Source organism: Halichoerus grypus, chromosome 9 (genome assembly GCF_964656455.1).
Source record: "Halichoerus grypus chromosome 9, mHalGry1.hap1.1, whole genome shotgun sequence".
Taxonomy (NCBI): Eukaryota; Metazoa; Chordata; class Mammalia; order Carnivora; family Phocidae; genus Halichoerus; species Halichoerus grypus.
Window position 1 is genome coordinate 50963929 of NC_135720.1, and position 20428 is coordinate 50984356.

General features: G+C 37.4%; 1 protein-coding gene and 1 pseudogene across 1 annotated transcript in view; both read left to right on the forward strand.

Annotated features, from left to right (window-relative positions):
* Positions 1 to 20428, forward strand: part of AK9 (adenylate kinase 9) — a 133318-nt gene that overhangs the window by 100495 nt on the left and 12395 nt on the right. Inside the window, exons 29-32 of the mRNA XM_078055862.1 lie at positions 7913 to 8119; positions 8471 to 8689; positions 11835 to 12048; positions 19945 to 20146. Of these exons, the coding sequence (XP_077911988.1) occupies positions 7913 to 8119; positions 8471 to 8689; positions 11835 to 12048; positions 19945 to 20146 (842 nt within the window). The remainder of the gene's footprint in view (positions 1 to 7912; positions 8120 to 8470; positions 8690 to 11834; positions 12049 to 19944; positions 20147 to 20428) is intronic.
* On the forward strand, positions 6505 to 6943 carry LOC118524880 (large ribosomal subunit protein eL28 pseudogene; annotated as a pseudogene).

The following is a 20428-nucleotide window of genomic DNA, read 5'->3' on the forward strand; positions in this document are numbered from 1 at the left end:
CCAGTTAGTTAACATACAGTGTAATAGTAGTTTTAAATGTACAATATAGTGATTGAACACTTCCATACAACACCCGGTGCTCATCACAAGTGTACTCCTTAATCCCCATCACCCGTTTCACCCATCTCCCCCACTCACCTCCCTTGGATTGAGTTTTAAGGTTTGAAAAACAAATAGTTTGGAATAGTGTTTCAAAAAATCCATATTTGAGAGACAACCAGGTGTAGTAAGGAAATCTAGCATCTGCTTAACATGCGTCTGTATTGGGAAGCTTCAGAACTCTGACAAGTCTTGCACCTCTCCTCTTTCCATTTCTTCTCTAGTTGTAAGCATTCCAAGTATAATCTCCATCACCCTCCTGACATAAACTTCTACTCAGTTGTAGCCTTGCTCCTCCCTTCCCCTACTGACAGAAAGTTATGAGAGAGCTTACCCCAAATCTAGTCCTATTTCTCAGAGACCATGAATTTTGTTTTCTGTTTGTTGTCTTTATTTTCTCTTTTCCCTTTCCAGCCATCTCTGGGATTGTTTGAATGTATTTTATTTATCTATTGGCTTTTTAGTTATACCTCTATGTATTGTTTTTTAGTGGTTGCTCTTGATTACATATACATCCTTAGCTTTTCCCACTCTACTTAGAGTCAGTATCATTCCATGTAATACCGTAGAAACCTGTGACTGTAGAAGTCAATTTACACCCGCCCCCACTCCGCCAACACCCTTTATGCTCTAGTTATTTGTTTTACAACCAAATATATTATAAACTCCATAAGAAAAAAATTATAGTTTTTGTTTTAAACAGCCATATGTATTTTAAAATTTTTAAGAGGAAAAATAAGTCTTTTACATTTATCCAGATGTTTACCATTTCTGTGGCTCTTCATTCATTCCTGTGGTGTGATGGAAACCGGAGGTATGAAAAGAATGTGGTCATTTGAATTGTTTTCCTGTATGGCTTTTCCTGATTGTTTTCATGACTTTCTCTGTATCTTTACTCTTCAATAGTTTGATTATGATATGCCTACATGTCATTTTCTTCATATTTATCTAGTTTGGGGTTCACTAAGCTTCCTTAATCTGTAAATTTAGGTCTCTTGCTAAATTGGGAGAACTTTGGACATTATTTCTTCAAATACCTTTTCTGCTCTATTTGCTCTCTGTATCCTTCTGAAAGTCAATTTCACATAGGTTAGATCATTCACTATTGTTCCACATGATCTTGGGTCTGTTCATTTTTTCAGTCTTTTTTCTCTCTTAAGTTTGATCATTTCTTTTGATCTATCTTCAAATTCACTGATTCTTCCCTCTGTCATCTCCAGTCTACTAAACCCATCTGATATCTTTTATAATTTCAAATACTGTATTTTTTAGTTCTAAAATTTCCATTTGATTTGTTTTTATATTTTATTTCTCTCCTGGGATTTCCTATCTTTTCATGTATTTTCCTTTTCCTCACTGGTCATAGGGATTACAACTGCTTTAAAGTTCTTGTTTGGTAACTCTAATACCCAGAGTGGGTATTTAATATCTTTTCTTATGAGAATGGGTCATGTCTCATGATCCTTTATATTTTGAATAATTTTGGGTTATATCCTAGAATTATGAACGTTATGTTCTGGAAATTCTGAACTCTGTTATATACCTCCAGAGAAGGCTGGTGTTTTTGTTTTAGCAGACAATTTATTTGGTAAGACTAAACCTGCCAACTCTGTCATACTGGCAATGGGTGGCAGTTCAATTGATACTGTTCTCAAATAGCCCATATGTGCATGATTCAGAGACATGGACAGTCTTTACAAACTAAATTTGCTGTTCCCTTCTCCAGTTCTCTCAACTCTGAAGTTTACCCTCACTCTCCAGTGCCCTGGTTGTGTCTCCTTCCCCTGGTTGCCCCAGATGGAAAGACACCAAGCTTCTTATCAGAGTTTTAGTCACCCTGTGCCACCACCACTGTAATGGAGGCTGCCTTCTGAGCAAATGCACAAAATCAGAGAACTCATCCTAAACCAACTGCTTCATCCAAATTTTTATTGTTTTCCAAAATCTGCCTTTGTTTACTCTTGAGCCCCTTAAATGAGTGAGATAAAATGTGTGTGGCGGGGGAGGAGGTGTACTCTTCATGGTTTATGGTTATTATCTTCTAGAAACTAACTTATTCCTTTATAGTGGAGGCAGATCTCTGAGACCATGAATTTTAAAACATGTATTTACTAACTTAAGGCCTAAAAAGTGTAATATATCAGCACTGTTTCAAAAGATCAAATTGCCATTTATGGAAAAATAAAAGCTTTTTTCTTATGAAGAATTAACCTGTGGAGATTTTTAGGATATTAACCCAAATTCAACATTGTACTTAAGGAACTAGCAAAAGCAACATAATAAGAAAAAAAAAATAGCATACATGTTGAAAAGTTCTGTAAGAACGGAACTCATTATGTGCCTATAATTCAATTATCTAGAAAGTCCAGGAAAGTTAATTGCACAAAAATTATTTAAGGTTGCCACCACAGCTCCTTATTAACAATGACATTTGTCCCCATGAAGAAAAAAAAGGCAAATAATTTCTAAAGTAATTAAATAGTCCATCTTGAAGATGATAGGTGCCACGGAATGTTGGTTGGTGTCCTCCATCATTTGGAGCAAGATCCATCCTGCCTGCCTCTTCTCATTCTCGTATCTCATTCAAATGGAAGCACAATACAACCTGCCCTGCTCACATACCCAGAGCTTGCAGTTGCTCTGAATTAATCAACTTGGTCCTCCATTCATAAAAATGAATGAACAACCAAGGATTACAATATACTTGAGAAAAATTATCAATACAAAGGAGCAGCAAGATGAGCAAACAGAACAGTTGACTCTAAAATGAATAGGCAATTCAGAAAACCTTACTAAACATTAAAAAAAATTCCAATCTCCCTCAGAAAATTCAAGAACTTTTATCCAGAAAACAAAAACAGGATGTTATGAAAAATCAGACAAAAAAGAGTTCATGGAAGCTATATAATGTAAATTAGTTAAAAGTTGAATAAAAAGATTAGAAGGAAAAGTCAAAGAAGTTTCTCAAATATGGAACAAAAATACAAGAGATAGAAAATATGAAAGAAAAAAATGGAGTTATGTGGGGTCAATCCAGGAGGGTCAACATCCAATAGGCATTCAAAAAAAAAAAAATGAAAGGAGAGAAAATGTGAGGAAATAATCTTAAAAATATTGAAAGAAATGTTCCCAGTATTGAAGAAAGCAGAGGATCTTCAAATTCAAAGGGCTCAATGAATACAGAGCAGAACAAATTAAAAGAGATGTACATTAGATATATCCTCATGAAATTTGAGAGTGCTCATTATAGAGATTTTAAGTGTTTTAAAATGAAGAAAAGATACCTACGAAGGAATGTGGATAAGATTTGTATCAGACTTCTCACCAACAGTACTAGATGATGGAAGACAAAGACAATGCCTTCAAGATTCTGAGTGAAAATGATTTTTGACTATTTATAATGTATGAGGATAAAAAGGAAACCCTTTTAGATATTTAAGATCTTTGAAAATTAGCTTTTTATATTTTCTTCCTGAAAAAAGTAGCCACTTGATTTTGTGAATAATGTTTCTCCCATCTAAAAAACAAAACCAAACCAGAAATATGAGGTAGGGGAGAGATTAAAAAAAAAAAAAAAAGCATTATCCACATATGGGGCAAATTAAAATGCATGATTTTGCATAATAAGAAAAGATAAAGTTTGACCCTGATACTTCAGAATGGTACACATTTGTTGATACAGGGTTGTATCCCCGCTGTCGCTATCTGTAGCTAGTAATAAGGATTATGTAATTAAAATATGGCTGGTGCTGTTTATTGGGTTTCAATTTTTAGAATCAATCAAAAATTTGCTTCCAATTCTTAGAATCAATTCCTACATGAAGCACTAAATACTTAAGTACAGTTACAGACAAATGTAAATGTAGAAATATTGGAGACAAAAATTTGGAAACTAAAGAGAGGGAAAAGTGAAAAGAGTAAGGACATTCTCTTGAATTGTGGGGAATCAAAAGACACATCTAAAAATGATAACTCAGGGGTGCCTGGTGGCTCAGTCGGTTAAGCGTCTGCCTTCCACTCAGGTCATGATCCCAGGATCCTGGGATTGAGCCCCACGTTGAGCCCACGAGCCCACATCCAGCTCTTTTTTCAGTGGGGAGCCTCCTTCTCCCTCTCCCTCTGCTTGCAGCTCCCCCGGGCTTGTGCTCTCTATTTCTCTCTGTCAAATAAATAAATAAAATCTAGAAAAAATTAAAAATAAAATAATAAAGTGGTAGGCACTCAGTTGTAGAATTAAAGAATTAAAAATATGACTAACACTGGGGAATAGGCAGAAGAGAAAGAAAGAGAAATATAAGTTAGCTAAAATTCCTCATCATCACTAGTATGAGAGAGAAAACAAATATCACAACGGTCAAAAGAGTCTACCTTTCACTGTTTAATTTGTTATTTCCTAAACCGATTTCCATAGATGACCAAAAAACCCATAAAAGGGGCTCCTGGGTGGCAAAGTCAGTTGAGCCTCTGACTCTTGGTATCAGTTCAGGTCATAATCTTGCGATCTTGAGATCAAGCCCCACATCAGGCTCCATGTGCTCAGCGCAGACTCTGCTTAGAGTTTCTCTCTCGGTCTCCCTCTTTCCCCCCGCCCCCTGCCCTGTGCACTTGCTTTCTCTCTCTCTCAAATAAATAAATAAATCTAAAAAAAAAACAAAAAGCAAAAAAAAATTTTTTAATGCAAAAATGGCTAAATAAGAATAATGAAATGTATGTTTTTATATGGAAGGAAATTTAAAAGCACTGCTAAATTGTATTTTTAAAAAGCAAGTTGTACAATATAGAATGATCCCACTTATGTGTAAAATATAATTTTCTGTGTGTGGGAGTGTGTGGGGGTGTAAACATCTAAAAGGATCTTAACAAAATTGTTAACCAAAATTATTTCTAGGTAGGAAAGTGGAAATAGAGATGGGAAATAGGGAAATTTTTTTACCCTATATAATGCTTTATAATTTTATCCTTTAGCAAAAATGAATCTGTTTTTATTTTTTTTCATCTTTTAAAAAGATTTTATTTATTTATTTTAGAGCAAGAGGGCAGGGAGGGAGAGAGAGAGAATCTTCAGCAGATTCCACGCTGAGTGCAGAGCCTGACTTGGGGCTCAATCCCATGACCCTGAGATCATGACCTGAGCTGAAATCGAGTCGGGCGCTCAACCAATTGAGTCACACAGGCACCCCAAAATGAATCTATTTTTAAACTGATATAGTTTTTTTAATTAACAAACAAGTTGAAAGAGCTATTAAGTAGAGCCAAGAGAGGTGAGTACAAGTTCATTGAGAACTGAGTTGTCCCTGGTTTGCAGTGCGGACTCATCTCAACATACTTCCAATGATCCTTAGAAAATCAAATCTCAGAATTTTTTTTTTTTTTTTTTGGTCAAAGTGTAAGGAAAAAAGTAGTAAGAGAACCAAATGGTTTCAAAATTCAAATAAAAAAGAACCAGAACTGAAAAACACTTCCCCACAGGCAAACTCCTTTTGGAGAGAGAGGAGCCTGGGCACAGAGCAAGAAGGGACCTTATCCTCTCATCTTACTCCTTGCACGTGCAAGGTCAAATCCCAGCTCTAGGTGCTCTTGAAAGGAACCAGGGTCTAATCAGTAGAAAGATTAGGAAACAGGGAGCTAAGCAGGAGATTGCAGGCAAGAGATAATGAAAGGGCAACAGTGGGGCGGTACTGGAAAGGAGATAGTCTAGGGCATTGTTTAGGATTACGGTCCTTGGAAACTCGATGTGCAATTATGGAGAACAAGGAGTTAGGAAAACTTCCAGGTTTCCAACTGGAAGGCAGTGCTCCAACTGATAGAAGGAATACTTCAGGGAGAAGAGTGTGGAGGCAGTGCAGGAGGGATACATATTAAAGCCTGTAGAGCACCACTTAGTGCCAATATCCTGCCATGGTCTTTAATAATCGTTTATGTATTATTCTTCTTTCTTCAGATGGGCTATAAACTCCTAAAGGGCATATACGGTTCTGTTAGCATGCTTTATACAAAGTAACAAATAATAGCTATAATGGCACAATAATAACAATAATAGCTATCATTTCATGCTTACCATGTGCCCAATATTTTTCTAAGTAAGGGTTTTGCATGTATTAAGTAATTTAATGCTCCCACCATCCCTGTGGGATAGGTACTTTTATTATTCCTATTTTACAGATGAGGAAACTGATCTTGTCCAAGCTAACACAGCTAGCGAATGATTTATTCTCTTTGAGTTCCATTAAATATTGTTAGTGAAGAGGGAGCTAGAGGGTATTATGCTAAGTGAAATAAGTCAGTCAGAGAAAGACAAATACTGTATGATTTCACTCATATGTGAAATTCAAGGAACAAAACAAACGAGCAAGGAAAAAAAAAAGAGACAAATAAAGAAACAGACTCTTGCTCTTTCCGACTTCCATGGCGGTAGTGAGAGGCGCCCTGTCCACCCACCTGCAATGGATGGTCCTGTGGAACTGCTCCAGCTTCCTGATCAAGAGGAACAAGCAGACACACAGTGCCCAGCCCAATAACCTGAAGGCTCATAACTCCTTCACACCCACGGGCTGTGGGTGTGAAGCCACCGGCCCACCACAAAGGTGTAGTGGTGGTCAGGAAGCAGAGATCTGGCCAGTGAAAACCCACCACCTCCTACATGTGGACCACCATTAACAAGAATGTGTGGGCCCCCGTCAGCAGCATCAGGCACATGATCCACAAGAACCAAGTACCGCCTGGATCTGCACATGGCTGCCATTTGCAGAGCCGGTGCCATCCTGAGCACCAGAAGCCTGTGATGGTAAAGAGGAAGTTGGCGCCCCACCAAGAACTCCTGAGCCCCCCACCTCAAAAGCAATGAAGGTATCAACCACCTGGGGAGGTGGGGGGAAAAAGAAGAAACAGACTCTTTTTTATTTTATTTTATTATGTTATGTTAATCACCATACATTACATCATTAGTTTTTGATGTAGTGTTCCATGATTCATTGTTTGCGTATAACACCCAGTGCTCCATTCAATACGTGCCCCCTTTAATACTCATCACCAGGCTAACCCATGCCCCCCACCTGCCCCCCCAGAACCCTCAGTTTGTTTTTCAGAGTCCATAGTCTCTCATGGTTCGTCTCCCCCTCTGATTTCCCCCCCTTCATTTTTCCCCTTAATTATAGAGAACAAACTGAGGGTTACCAGCGTGGAGATGGGTGGCGGAATGGGTTAATTAGATGATGAGGATTAAGGAGCGCACTTGTTGTGATGAGCACCAGGTGATGTATGAATAGTGATTTTTTTTTTTTAAAGGTTTTATTTATTTGTCAGAGAGAGAGAGCACAATCAGGGGGAGTGGCAGGCAGAGCAGGCAGAGGGAGAAGCAGACTTCCCGAAGAGCAAGGAGCCTGATGTGGGGCTCAATCCCAGGACCCTGGGATCATGATGTGAGCTGAAGGCAGACGCTTAACTCACTGAGCCACCCAGGCGTCCCAATAGTGATTTTTGATTCACTGTATTGTACACCTGAAACTAACATAACCTATGTTAATTAACTGGAATTAAAATTAAAACTCTAAATAAATGTAAATTTCTCACAACCATAAGAATAAATAGCATTTAATATCTTGTTTATGTATTTACTATGGGATCAGTATGGTGTCAGAGTCTTGAAGGAATTAAATTTCTGGGTGCCAGATATTTAAAATTTTACTATGTCACTAATGTTGCAATGCCATACCAACCAATATCCAGTTACATAAAATATTCCAAATGATTAGTTAGCAGAGTTATTTGTTACATATTTTAGATATGTAGTAAAAGAGAATATTTTCTTCCTTAGATTGGTAAAGAAGATGAAGACTTCAGTGAAGAAGAGCCTGAAGAAGATGAAGATGATATTGACAACATCCTTGAAGATGAATTTCCAAAAGATGAGGAAGTGATGAGTGAGGAAGATGAAGAACAGGAAATGGATGCACTTGAGCGCCTGAGAGGTGAACTGGGAGAAAAATTTGAAGCAGATATGAGTAATTTACAAGTAATACAGGTTACTACTTTTCCTTCATTTTTCATAATTTAAAATGTAACATTTGAGAACGGAACAAATGCAATTTGGTTTATGTCTTAGTTTCTTTTTAACATTTCAAAAGAAATGCATATTTTAGGGCTGTCTTCCCTTTAGCCAGCACCACTTGCAATTATGAAAACAATTTAATAAATCAAGGGCAACATGGAAGCCACATAGGGTCAAAAGTTTTAGCTGCCAATATGCAGCCACTCAGAAGCTGAAAAATATTTGTTCTCTTGACTGAAGCAGTCACTCACCAGCAATGTCTATGTGCTGTGACCAGACTTCGTCCCATTAAAAATATTTGGTTTTATGATTTTTTTTAATCAGGATGAATTTGAGAAGCTTTTGATCCCAGTGATTCTCATCAATGGAGCTCGAAAAATCCACATTGTACAATATAATATGAATATGAAACTGAAACCACTGGTGGAGAATCGTGAGAGCATTTTTGAAAAATGTTATCCAATAGCATCACACCTTGCCCAGAAAATGCTTAGCTGTACCTATAAGTATGTAAGCGCATTTGGCTACTGGGACCCTGTAAAGGTAATATCAGCAAATGCATCTAAAAGCTGTGTTCTTTCTTTTATTTTTTTTAAGTATGTCTAAGAAGAAGACAGAGGATAATTTCAAAAATTGTAAGCATTATACAGTACTCTTAACTAGCTATAAAAATATGTGATTGTTTTATTTTTCTGAAGAATGAATGGTAATCAAAGGGTTTAATCTCTTTCATCTGCTTCTGTAGAGATAACACAATTCCAACTTGGTTTTAACTTTGTAGCTGAAGATAGGTAGTGGAAATATTTTCAAACTACACATCTAAAGGCCTGAGCTCCAGTACTAATTTGCCACCTAATTTTAGGCAAGTCAAATGACTTCTTTGATTCTTTAATGGACCCAGGGTCTCAGACCCTGTACTAAGACCTAGTTCTGTACTAAGACCCTGACTGGTTCCTTACCTTTAAGATGAAAGAATAATGCCCCCAGGCCACTGTGATCAAATACAAGAGTATAAAGTCCTCTGGAAAGTGTGAGACACAATACAAAATGTGACAATGATGTTCATAACAAGAATTTGTAAGGACCATATTTTTGTGCAGTGTGGACAAACAGATTTAATCCAGTTAGAATTCAGTAACCCCAAATGTGGGATGATTTTCAACAAATCTCAACCAAGAATATGCCAGCCACTGTTCTAGTCCCTGGGAATAGAGTAGTGAACAAAACAGACAAGGTTTCTTTTGTCTTTCAGCTTATATTCTAGTTGGATTGGGGAGGGAGGATAGGCAATAAATAAGTAAACAAACAAATATGTTCTTGAGAGATAATATTAAGTGTTATAAAGACAATTAAAAACTATCATGTGATAGTGACCTGCTCACTCGGCCCATGTACCTTTTTATTTCCATTGATGATATAGCACAGTGGAGAAGATCATGGCCTCTGTATCCAGACTGCCTGAGTTCAAAACCACTACTTATTAGATGACCAACCTTGGACAAATTACTTAACCTCTCTGAGTCATTTCTATTTGCATAATGGGAATAAGAATAGTCCCTACCTTATAATATTGTTACAATGATTAAATGAGTTAATTACTGTAAAGTGCTTACAAGAGTGTTTGGCTTTTTGTAGTGCTCAATAAAAGTTATAGTTGTTATTAATATGTATTACTATTATTGGTCACTGATAAAAAGTATTTCAGAAGATGGGATCCAAAATGGAGCCATGTGCATTTACCTGAAATCTCCTTCTTAGTTGATATTGACACAGTCAATTTCAGTTCTACTTAATTGTGCCATCTTCTTTATCTTAGTGGTAGGATGTCAAGAGAAACCTTTTCAAATATCATGCTGGAATATAGAGACATATGACAGTGCTCTCCATAGAGAATTGGGTAGAGTTAAGCATGTATTAGAATCACCTAGAAAGTTTTTGAAAGATAGCCATGCCCTTCTCTCTGAGATGAGAAAGAAAGGGGAAGAAGCAGACAAAGTCAGAACCCTATTTAAGGAGAAAAGGCTCATGTCCAAACATAATTAGGACTATATAATAACGTCTTGTGGAGAAAGGAGTGCATGGTCATAGGAAGGGTTTAAGCATTTAAATAAGCATTTTTTCAGGGCTGTTTGGGAAGCTTTCTGGGTGCATGACAGTTTTTTTTAAAAAGATTTTATTTATCTGAGAGAGAGAGAGAGCGCATGAGCGGTGGGGAGGGGTAGAGAGAGGGAGAAGCAGACCCCTCCCCCGCCAGGGGGGAGCCCGATGTGGGGCTCGATCCCAGAACCCTGAGATCATGACCTGAGCCGAAGGCAGCCCCTTAACTGAGCCAGCCAGGTACCCCTGGGTACATGACAGTTTGATATTTCTGATTTAATGACACTATGTGTAATCTGACCTACAGAGGAGAAAGGATACATGCTAATTATTTTGAGCAATAGCAGAAACTACTGTAAGGACTCTCAATTTGGGAATTTGAAATGGAATCATTAGACTTTCAGCTTTTTTTATTACTAAATATAAGACATACAGCAGACATTCCCACGCCACCCCTGAGTTTCTTCTTATACCTAGCATTTACTCCAGCCCAAAAATGTTGATGTTGACAATACCATTGACCTGTGACAACTGTCTAGGTGTAGCTCTGGTAAAGGAGCAAATTGAACTGTACTGCTTCACACCTACTTTGTCAAGTATGGGCTGATACTTGGCCATCTGATGCTCTAAAAAAAGATATCTAAACCTAACATCAATTAATTACCCAGTTCTCATCTTGACCTAATGCAAATATGTGGGACCATTCCTCCCACTCCATTCCATACCTAAACCTTAAGCAGGCTTTTAGGTATTTTTCCCTTTTATGACTGCTCTTGATGTTTATGTGAGTGGAATTTTGCCTATATAAAATGTGGATGAGATGCCTGTGGGATTTGTCCTACCAGTATGCCCCTAAAGATAACCCAGGACCCCACCTGTATTAGTTTACTCAGGCTGCCATAACAAAGTACCACAGATGTGGTGGCTCAAACAACAGAAATTTATTTTCTCACAGTTCTAAGGCTGGAAATCCAAGATCTAGGTGCCAGCAGGGACAGTTTTCTGGTGAGACCTCTCTTCCTGGCTTGCAGATGATCCACCTTTTCACTATGTCCCCACGTGACCCTTCCTCTGTGCTTATGCACTTCTGGTGTCTCTTCCTCTTCATATAAGGACACCAGTCTTATTGGATAGGGCTCCACTCTTATGATCTCAACCTTAATTACCTCCTTAAAGGCCCAATCTCCAAATACAGTCACTTTGGGGATTAGGGCTTCAACTTATGAATTGGGGGGAACACATTTCCATCCATAACACCACCTTAGGAATGGACCTGTTTGTGAGGATAAATTGGCCCATGAATATATGCAAATAACTTTACACTCCTTGGCAAAAACATACACTAAATACATTATAAATGAAGTAGGAGAACTATAATTGTCATGAACTGAAAGCTAGTGAAGATTTCATCAATTGCATATGGGTATAAAATAGTTCTTTTTACATAGTCTTTAATAATAATATTTGGCTATAATTAGTTTTCTTATATATTGTTAAGAAAGATTTTCTTATTTTACAAATTTGTTCAAATGTATTTGGAGGAAATGCTGAATAACTTAAACCTATGAATTCAATTGTGTATATATTGCAGCTAAGTGAAGGAGAGACAATCAAACCAATTGAAACTTCAGAGAATCCAGTCCATGCTGTAATCCATCGTCAGTATATCTATTTTTTATCTAGTAAGGATACTAAAGAAAAATTTATGAAGAACCCAATCAAATATATCCGCCAACCCAAACCCAAGCCTACTGTGCCCATTAGGATTATAATTCTGGGACCTCCAAAATCTGGGAAAACTACAGGTAAGGGTGTGTGTTTGCCTTTGTTGTTCTTTTTTTTTATTTTATTATATTCATTTCAGGTGTATGATGTAGTGATTCAACTATTCCATGTATTACTCAGTGCTCATCAAGATAAGTATACTCTTAGGGCCCTTCACCTATTTCACCCGTCCCCTACCCACCTTTCCTCTGGAAACCATCTGTTCTCTATAGTTAAGAGTCTGTTTTTTGGTTTGTCTCTTTTTTTCCTTTTTCTTTTGTTTGTTTTGTTTCTTTCTTTTTTTTATTTTTAAGATTTTATTTATTTATTTGACAGAGAGAGATAACAAGAGAGGGATCACAAGCAGGGGCAGTGGGAGAGGGAGAAGCAGGCTTCCAGCTGAGCAGGGAGCCCAACGTGGAGCTTGAACCCAGGACCCTGGAATGATGACCTGAGCTGAAGGCAGACGCTTAACGACAGAGCCACCCACACGCCCCTGTTTGTTTTGTTTCTTAAATTCCACATATGAGTGAAATCATATAGTATTTGTCTTTTTCTGACTGGCTTATTTTGCTTAGCATTATACCCTGTAGATCCATCCATGTTGTTGCAAATGACAAGATGTTGTCCCTTTTTATGACTGAGTAATATTCCATTATACACACACACATACATACATACATACATACATACATACATACATATATGTATATATACCACCTCTTCATCTATCAATCACTTCTCAGCCTTTTGGCTAAGATCAAGCATATCCATTCATCTATCAATAAATACTTAGGCAGCTTCCATAACCTGCCTATTGTAAATAATGCTGCAATAAACATAGGGGTGCATGTACCCCTTTGAATTAGAGTTTTTGTATTTTGGGGGTAAAGACCCAGGAGTGCAATTCCTGGATCATGGGTAGTTCTATTTTTAATTTTTTAAGGAACCTCCATACCATCTTCCACAGTGGCTGCACCAGTTTGCATTCCCACCAACAGTGTACAAATGTTCCTTCATCTCCACCTCCTTGCCAATACTGGTTGTTTCTTCTGTTTATTTTAACCATTCTGACTGGTGTGAGGTGATATCTCATTGTGATTTTGACTTGCATTTCCCTAATGATGAGTGATGTTAAGCATCTTTTCGGGTGCTTGCTAGCCATTTGTATGTCTTCTTTGGAGAAATGTCTGTTCATGTTTCCTGCCCATTTCTTAATTGGATTATTTGTTTTTTGAGTGTTGAATTGTATAAATTCTTTATATAATTTGTATTCTAATCCTTTATTGGATATGTCATTTGTAAGTATCTTCTCCCATTCAGTAGGTTGTCTTTTAGTTTTGTTGGTTGCTTTCTTTGCTATGCAGAGGCTTTTTATTTTGATACAGTCCTAATAGTTTATTTTTCCTTTTATTTCCTTTGCCTCCGGAGGCATATCTAGAAAAATGTTCCTAGGGCCAATGTCAGAGAAATTACTGCCTATGCTCTCTTCCAAGATTTTTATGGTTTTAGAAAGGTCTCACATTTAGATCCTTAATCCATTTTGAGTTTATTTTTGTGTATGGTGTAAGAAAGGAAATTCTTTTGCATGTAGCTGTCCAGTTTTCCCAACGTCATTTGTTGAAGAGATTGTCTATTTCCCATTGCATATTATTTCCTGCTTTGTCAAAGATTAATTGACTATATAATGTGAGTTTATTTCTGGGTTTCCTATTCTCTTTCATTGATGTTTGTTGTTTTTGTGGTAGTACCACACTGCTTTGATTACCACAGCTTTGTAATATAACTTGGAGTCTGGAATTGTGATGCCTCCAGTTTTGTTTTTCTTTTTCAAGATTACTTTGGCTATTGGGGATCTTTTGTGGTTCCATACAAATTTTAGGATTGCTTGTTCTAGTTCTGTGAAAAATGCTGTTGGTATTTTGATAGAGATTGCATTAAATCTGTTTTGGCTACTAGGGACATTTTAACAATATTTGTTCTTCCAATCCATGAGCATGAAATATCTTTCCATTTGTTTGTGTCATCTTTAATTTCTTTCATAAATGTTTTACAGTTTTCAGAGTACAGGTCTTTCACCTCTTTGATTAAGTTTATTTTCTAGGTATGTTATTATTTTTGGTGTAATTGTAAATGGGATTGTTTTCTTAATTTCTCTTTCTGCTCCTTCATTATTAGTTATAGAAATAAAACAGATTTCTATACATTGATTTTTTATCCTGCGACCTTACTGAATTCATTTATCAGTTCTAATAGTTCTTTGGTGGAGTCTTTATGGTTTTCTGTATATAATAAGTATCATGTAATCTGCAAATAGTGATGTTTTACTTCTTCCTTACCAATTTGGATGCCTTTTATTCCTTTCTGTTGTCTGACTGCTATGGCTAGGACTTCCAGTACTATGTTGAATAAAAGTGGTGAATAAAAGTGGGAGCACCTGGGTGGCTCAGTCAGTTAAGGGTCTGCCTTCTGCTCAGGTCATGATCCTGGGGTCCTGGGATTGAGCCCCAAGTTGTGCACCCTGCTCAGCTGGAAGTCTGCTTCTCTCTCTCCCTCTGACCTTCCCCCTTGCTCATGCTCTTGCTTGCTCTCTCTCAAATGAATAAATAAAAAATCTTTTTTAAAAAAGTGGTGAGGGACGCCTGGGTGGCTCAGTCGTTAAGTGTCTGCCTTCAGCTCAAGTCATGATCCCAGGGTCCTGGGATCGAGCCCCGCATCGGACTCCCTGCTCGGCGGGAAGCCTGCTTCTCCCTCTCCCACTCCCCCTGCTTGTGTTCCCTCTCTTGCTGTGTCTCTCTCTGTCAAATAAATGAATTAAATCTTAAAAAAAAAAAAAAGTGGTGAGAGTGGACATCCTTGTCTTATTCCTGACTTCATGGGAAAAGCTATCCCTGAATGGTTTTTCCCCAATGAGTATGATGTGGGTTTTTCATATAAAGACTTTATTATGTTGAGGTATGTTCCCTTTAAACCTACTTTGTTGAGGGTTTTTATCATAAATGGATGTTGTACTTTGTTAAATGCTTTTTCTGCATCTATTGAAATGATCATAGGTTTTTATCCTTTCTCTTATTGATGTGGCCTTTTTTATTCTTAAGTATAAAAGAATCCCCTAAAAGCTACTGCCACTTCTCCAGGAAACCAACTATCAAAATTGACTCAAAAGGAGATAGAAAACCTAAATAGGATAATAACTATTGAAGAGAAGTCATCCAAAAATATAACCCCATTCCAAAACAGTCCAGGATCAATCAATGGTTTTAGAAAAAAATTGTATCAAACTTTCATAGAATTAAAAAACTCAGGAGATAATTCCTGTTTTTGTAAGCTTTTTCAGAGCAGAGGAAAAAAAGACAGTAAGTTTCCCAATTTATTTCCAGTGTTTTTAATTAAAGAGTATAGTCCTTAATAAATATAATCAAATATTTATATGGGCTAAATTATAGTTCATATATCCAAAAAGTTATAAAGAATACAAATTCATTTTTTTTTTAAAGATTTTATTTATTTATTTATTTGAGAGAGAGAGAATGAGAGAGAGCAAGCACATGAGAGGGGGGAGGGTCAGAGGGAGAAGCAGACTCCCTGCCGAGCAGGGAGCCCGATGCGGGACTCGATCCAGGGACTCCAGGATCATGACCTGAGCCGAAGGCAGTCGCTTAACCAACTGAGCCACCCAGGCGCCCTACAAATTCATTTTTAAATTAGCATAACTCTGATATCAAAACCTAACAAAAGTAATACAAGAAAAGAAATTACAAATTAATATCATTTATAAATATAGTCAAGTAATAGTATATTAATATTATATTAGCATAAAATTATATTAAAAGATTCTAATAAGATTTTTAAAAATTGAGGGGTGCCTGGGTGGCTCAGTCGTTAAGCATCTGCCTTCAGCTCAGGTCATGATCCCAGGGTCCTGGGATCGAGCCCCGCATCAGGCTCCCTGCTCAGCGGGAAGCCTGCTTCTCCCTCTCCCACTCCCCCCACTTGTGTTCCCTCTCTCACTGTGTCTCTCTCTGTCAAATAAATAAATAAAATCTTTAAAAAAAAAAAAAAAAAGATTTTTAAAAATTGAAATATAATCTACTGTGTTAATAGTTTAAAGAGTGAAAATCCATTATCTTAATCATTGTTGAAAAAGGCACTTGGTAAACTATATCCCCATAATGTTTGAATTTTGTATAACTTTGGACTGTTTTTTTTTTTTTTAAGGCCAATAGTCCGACAAAAGGTTGGTTATAGTATTTCAAGATGACATGATAACAACATGAGCAATGGTTGGTCACAATGAGAATAAAATGTAAAGGACAGATACAGGAGATATTTCAAAGGAAAATAAAGGACTTAATGACTGACTGAATAGAGAATGAAGGGGAGAGATGAGGTCAAAGATAAATTTGTCACCAGGAATAATAAAGGGGAGTTTTGTGTTCCAGCTCCTCAGATGAATTGTTTGTTTTGCCCATTTAAACCTCTTAACATGATGAAAGAATCTTTAATAGTAATATTCTAAACGTTCACAAACATAGGGGTTCCTGGGTGGCTCATTTGGTAAAGCATCCGACTCTTGATTTCGGCTCAGGTCATGAGCTCAGGGTCATGAGATTGAGCCCTGCAGTTGGCTCTGTGCTGGGTGTGGAACCTGTTTGAGATTCTCTCCCTCCTTCTCCTTTTGCTCTCTCCCCCACCCCTGCCACTTGCGCGTGGGCTCACTCTGTCTCTCTAAAAACAGATTTTTTTAAATGTTCACAAACATAATATTTCCTCAAAAAAACAAATCATTGACCTTTAAAATAAGATCTCTCAACCAGAGCAAAAGGTGAAATGTAGATAAAGCAATCTGATTTCTCATTTACTTTTTTGTGTGCCTCTTAATCCCCTTAATCTATTTCACTCAACCCCCTATGTCCCCCCTCTGGCAACCACCAGTTTGTTCTCTGTATTTATGAGTCTACTTCTGTTTTTTGTTTGTTTGTTCATTTGTTTTTTTGGATTCCACATATAAGTGAAATCATAATAGTATTTGTCTTTCTCTGTCTGACTTATTTCACTTAGCATAATACCCTCTTGGTCCAACCATGTTGTCGAAAATAGCAAGATCTTATTCTTCTTTATGGCTGAGTAGTATTCCATATTGTGTGTGTGTGTGTGTGTGTGTGTGTGTGTGTGCGCGCGCACACATGTACATGCGCGTGCATTACATCTTCTTTTCCTGTTCATCTATCAATGGACACTTATTTGATTCCATATCTTGGCTATTGTAAATAATGCTGCAGTAAACATAGGGGTGCATATAGCTTTTCAAATTAGTGTTTTTGTTTTCTTTGGGTAAATACCCAGCAGAATTACTGGATCATATAGTATTTCTATTTTTAACTTCTTGAGGAACCTCCATACTGTTTTCCACAGTGGCTGCACCAATTTATATTCCTGCTAACAGAGTACTAGGGTTCCCTTTTCTCCACATCCTCACCAACATTTGTTTCTTGTCTTGTGATACTAGCCATTCTGACTGGTATGAAGTGATATCTCATTGCAGTTTTGATTTGCATTTCCCTGATGATTAGAGATGTTGAGCATGTCTTCATGTGTCTGTTGGCCATTTGTATCTCTTCTTTGGAAAAATGTCTATTCAGGTCTTCTGCCCATTTTTTAAAAGAATTATTTGGGGGTTTTTTAGTATTTACTATTAGTTGAGTTGTAGTATTATTAGTTGAGTTCTTTACATATTTTAGAAATTAGCCCCTTAATGGATATATCCAATTTAGTAGGTTGCCTTTTTGTTTTGTTAATGGTTTCCTTCACTTTGCAAAAGCTTTTTAGTTTGATGTAGTCCAAAAAGTTTCCTTTTCCTTTTGTTTCTTGCCCAAGAAAACATGTCCAGAAAAATATTTCTATGGCCAAAGTCCAAGAGATAGCTGCCTATATTTTCTTTTAAGAGTTTTATGGTTTCAGGTCTTGCATTTAGGTCTCTAATCCATTTTGAGTTTAGTTTTGTGTATGGTGTAAATGATACAGTTTTATTCTTTTGCATGTAGTTGTCCAGGTTTCACAACACCATTTATTGAAGAGACTGTGTTATCCCCATTGTGTATTCTTGCCTCCTTTGTCATAAATTAATTGACCATATACATGCAGATTTATTTCTGGGCTCTCAATTCTGTTCTATTGATCTATGTGTCTGTTTTTGTGTTAATACCATATTGTTTTGATTTCTCATTTCTTTGTTGAGATAGAAGTGAATTTTTAATAAGATATCAAATTATAAAAGCTTTGTTATTGTTAGAACTTTAAAAAAAACAGGTCCTATTCCAGCATTTGTGGCAAAGCTGAGATTAAGGACTCTGGCTCTCACAGGGGCTTCCCTTTGGGGTGGCCCTAACTGTGGTCAGTTAATCTGCATTCCATATAAGATAGGATGGGCTCTCTCAGTGTTCTCGACACTCTTCTGTCTCCAGACATAATAAGGCAGGGTATATAGACCACTACAGAGCATGCCTACATTTAACAGTTACTGGAAGCCATTGCCTATGGTCTCATTAGGAGAAGCAGAGGTCAAGGTGAGTCCTCTTTCAACCAATAGCAACATCTATGTAACCTTGGACAAATTATTCCATGTTAGTGGGCATCAGTCCTCTCATCTAAAAAATTAGAATTTCAGTATCCAGGGACACCTGGGTGGCTCAGTCAGTTAAGCGTCTGCCTTTGGCTCAGGTCATGATCCCAGGGTCCTGGGATCGAATCCTGCATTGGGCTCCCTGTTCAGCAGGAAGCCTGCTTCTCCCTCTGCCTGCTACTGCCCCTGCTTGTGCTCTCTCTCTCTCTCTCAAATAAATAAATAATCTTAAAAAAAAAAAAAAGGAATTTCAGTATCCATTCTACCCATCTGATGGAATGGTTGAAAATACCAAATAAAGTCACAGAAGAAAAATTCCCTCATGAGCTGTAAATTACTATTAAAATATCAGGTATGAGGCGCCTGGGAGGCTCAGTCAGTTAAACGTCCAACTCTTGATTTTGACTCAGGTCATGAGATTGAGCCCCACTTTGGGCTCTGCGCTCAGTGAGGAGTCTGCTGGAGAGATTCTCTCTTTCCCTTTCCCTCCCCTCTGCCTCTCCCCTTGCTTGTGCATATTCCCTCTCTCTCATTCAAATAAATAAATAAATAAAACATTTTTTAAAGATTAAAAAAATAAAATGTCAGGTAGACCATTATAATTTTTTAAAATTATTTCATATAGGGGGCACCTGGGTGGCTCAGGCAGTTAAGCATCTACCTTGGGCTCAGGTCATGGTCCCAGGGTCCTGGGATCGAGCCCCGCACTGGGCTCCCTGCTCAGCGGGGAGCCTGCTTCTCCCTCTGCCTGCTCTGCCTGCCGCTCCCCCTGCTTGTGCTCTCTCTCTCTCTCTGACAAATAAATAAAAATCTATTTTAAGAATCTTTTAAAAAATTATTTCATATAGGATTAGCTGAGATCTAACTGTTTAGGGGTATGCTATTCTGACTGCAGCATGGAGTCCATAAATGGATAGACAAGGAAACAGTCCAGTCCAGTGACACAGGAGCATTAGATTATTATTTTGGACATAATGCCAAATATTAATAGTACACATAGGATGCCATGTAAAGTTCTCAAAATTTTTGTTACCTCATGCAGAAAGAAGAAAACACTTAAATATTAGTTTGGTTATGAGAAGAACCCACAGAGTTGGCTCATTAACCAGATCCATCAGCCACATACTTGAAGTATTAATAATTATTGACCTTTGACAGTAGTAATTCAATAAAATGTAACAATTTTAATTTTCAAAATTTCTTTGGGGAATGTGAAGATTAGCTCACTGTGGATGTCAATTAGCCAGAAATTAGAAATAAGGTTAACTAATGAATTTGTGAAATGGAATAAGTTTAAAGTTTTAATGTTTTTCAGTTGCCCAAAAAATTTCAAGTGAATATGGCTTAAAGCGTTTGTCAATAGGAGAAGCTTTGCGTTACGTATTAAACAGCCAACCAGACACAGAGCTGGCACTCATGTTAAATTGGCATCTTCATAAAGGAATGACAGCACCTGATGAACTGGCTATTCAAGCCTTAGAAATCTGTCTGATGGAAAGCATATGTAATACTGCAGGGTAAGTGGGTGTGGGGCTGGGGAGGGAGTTAATCCTTTTAAGAATTACCAACAAAATTTAAAACACTTACATTAAACAAGGTTTAAAGCTCTGGTAGAGGGTGTGATCTACTTCTCAAACCTTAGGCACATTCATGGTTATATATTTTAATTTTCTGTCAGGCTAAAACTTGGCTTGAACACTTATATGGCAGAATAGCAAGCGGCCACTTCACTCGCTGCAGCAACCCCTGGGTTGTCCAAAAGTCTCTGGGCTTACACTGCCAACAAAGGAGGCCAGTGT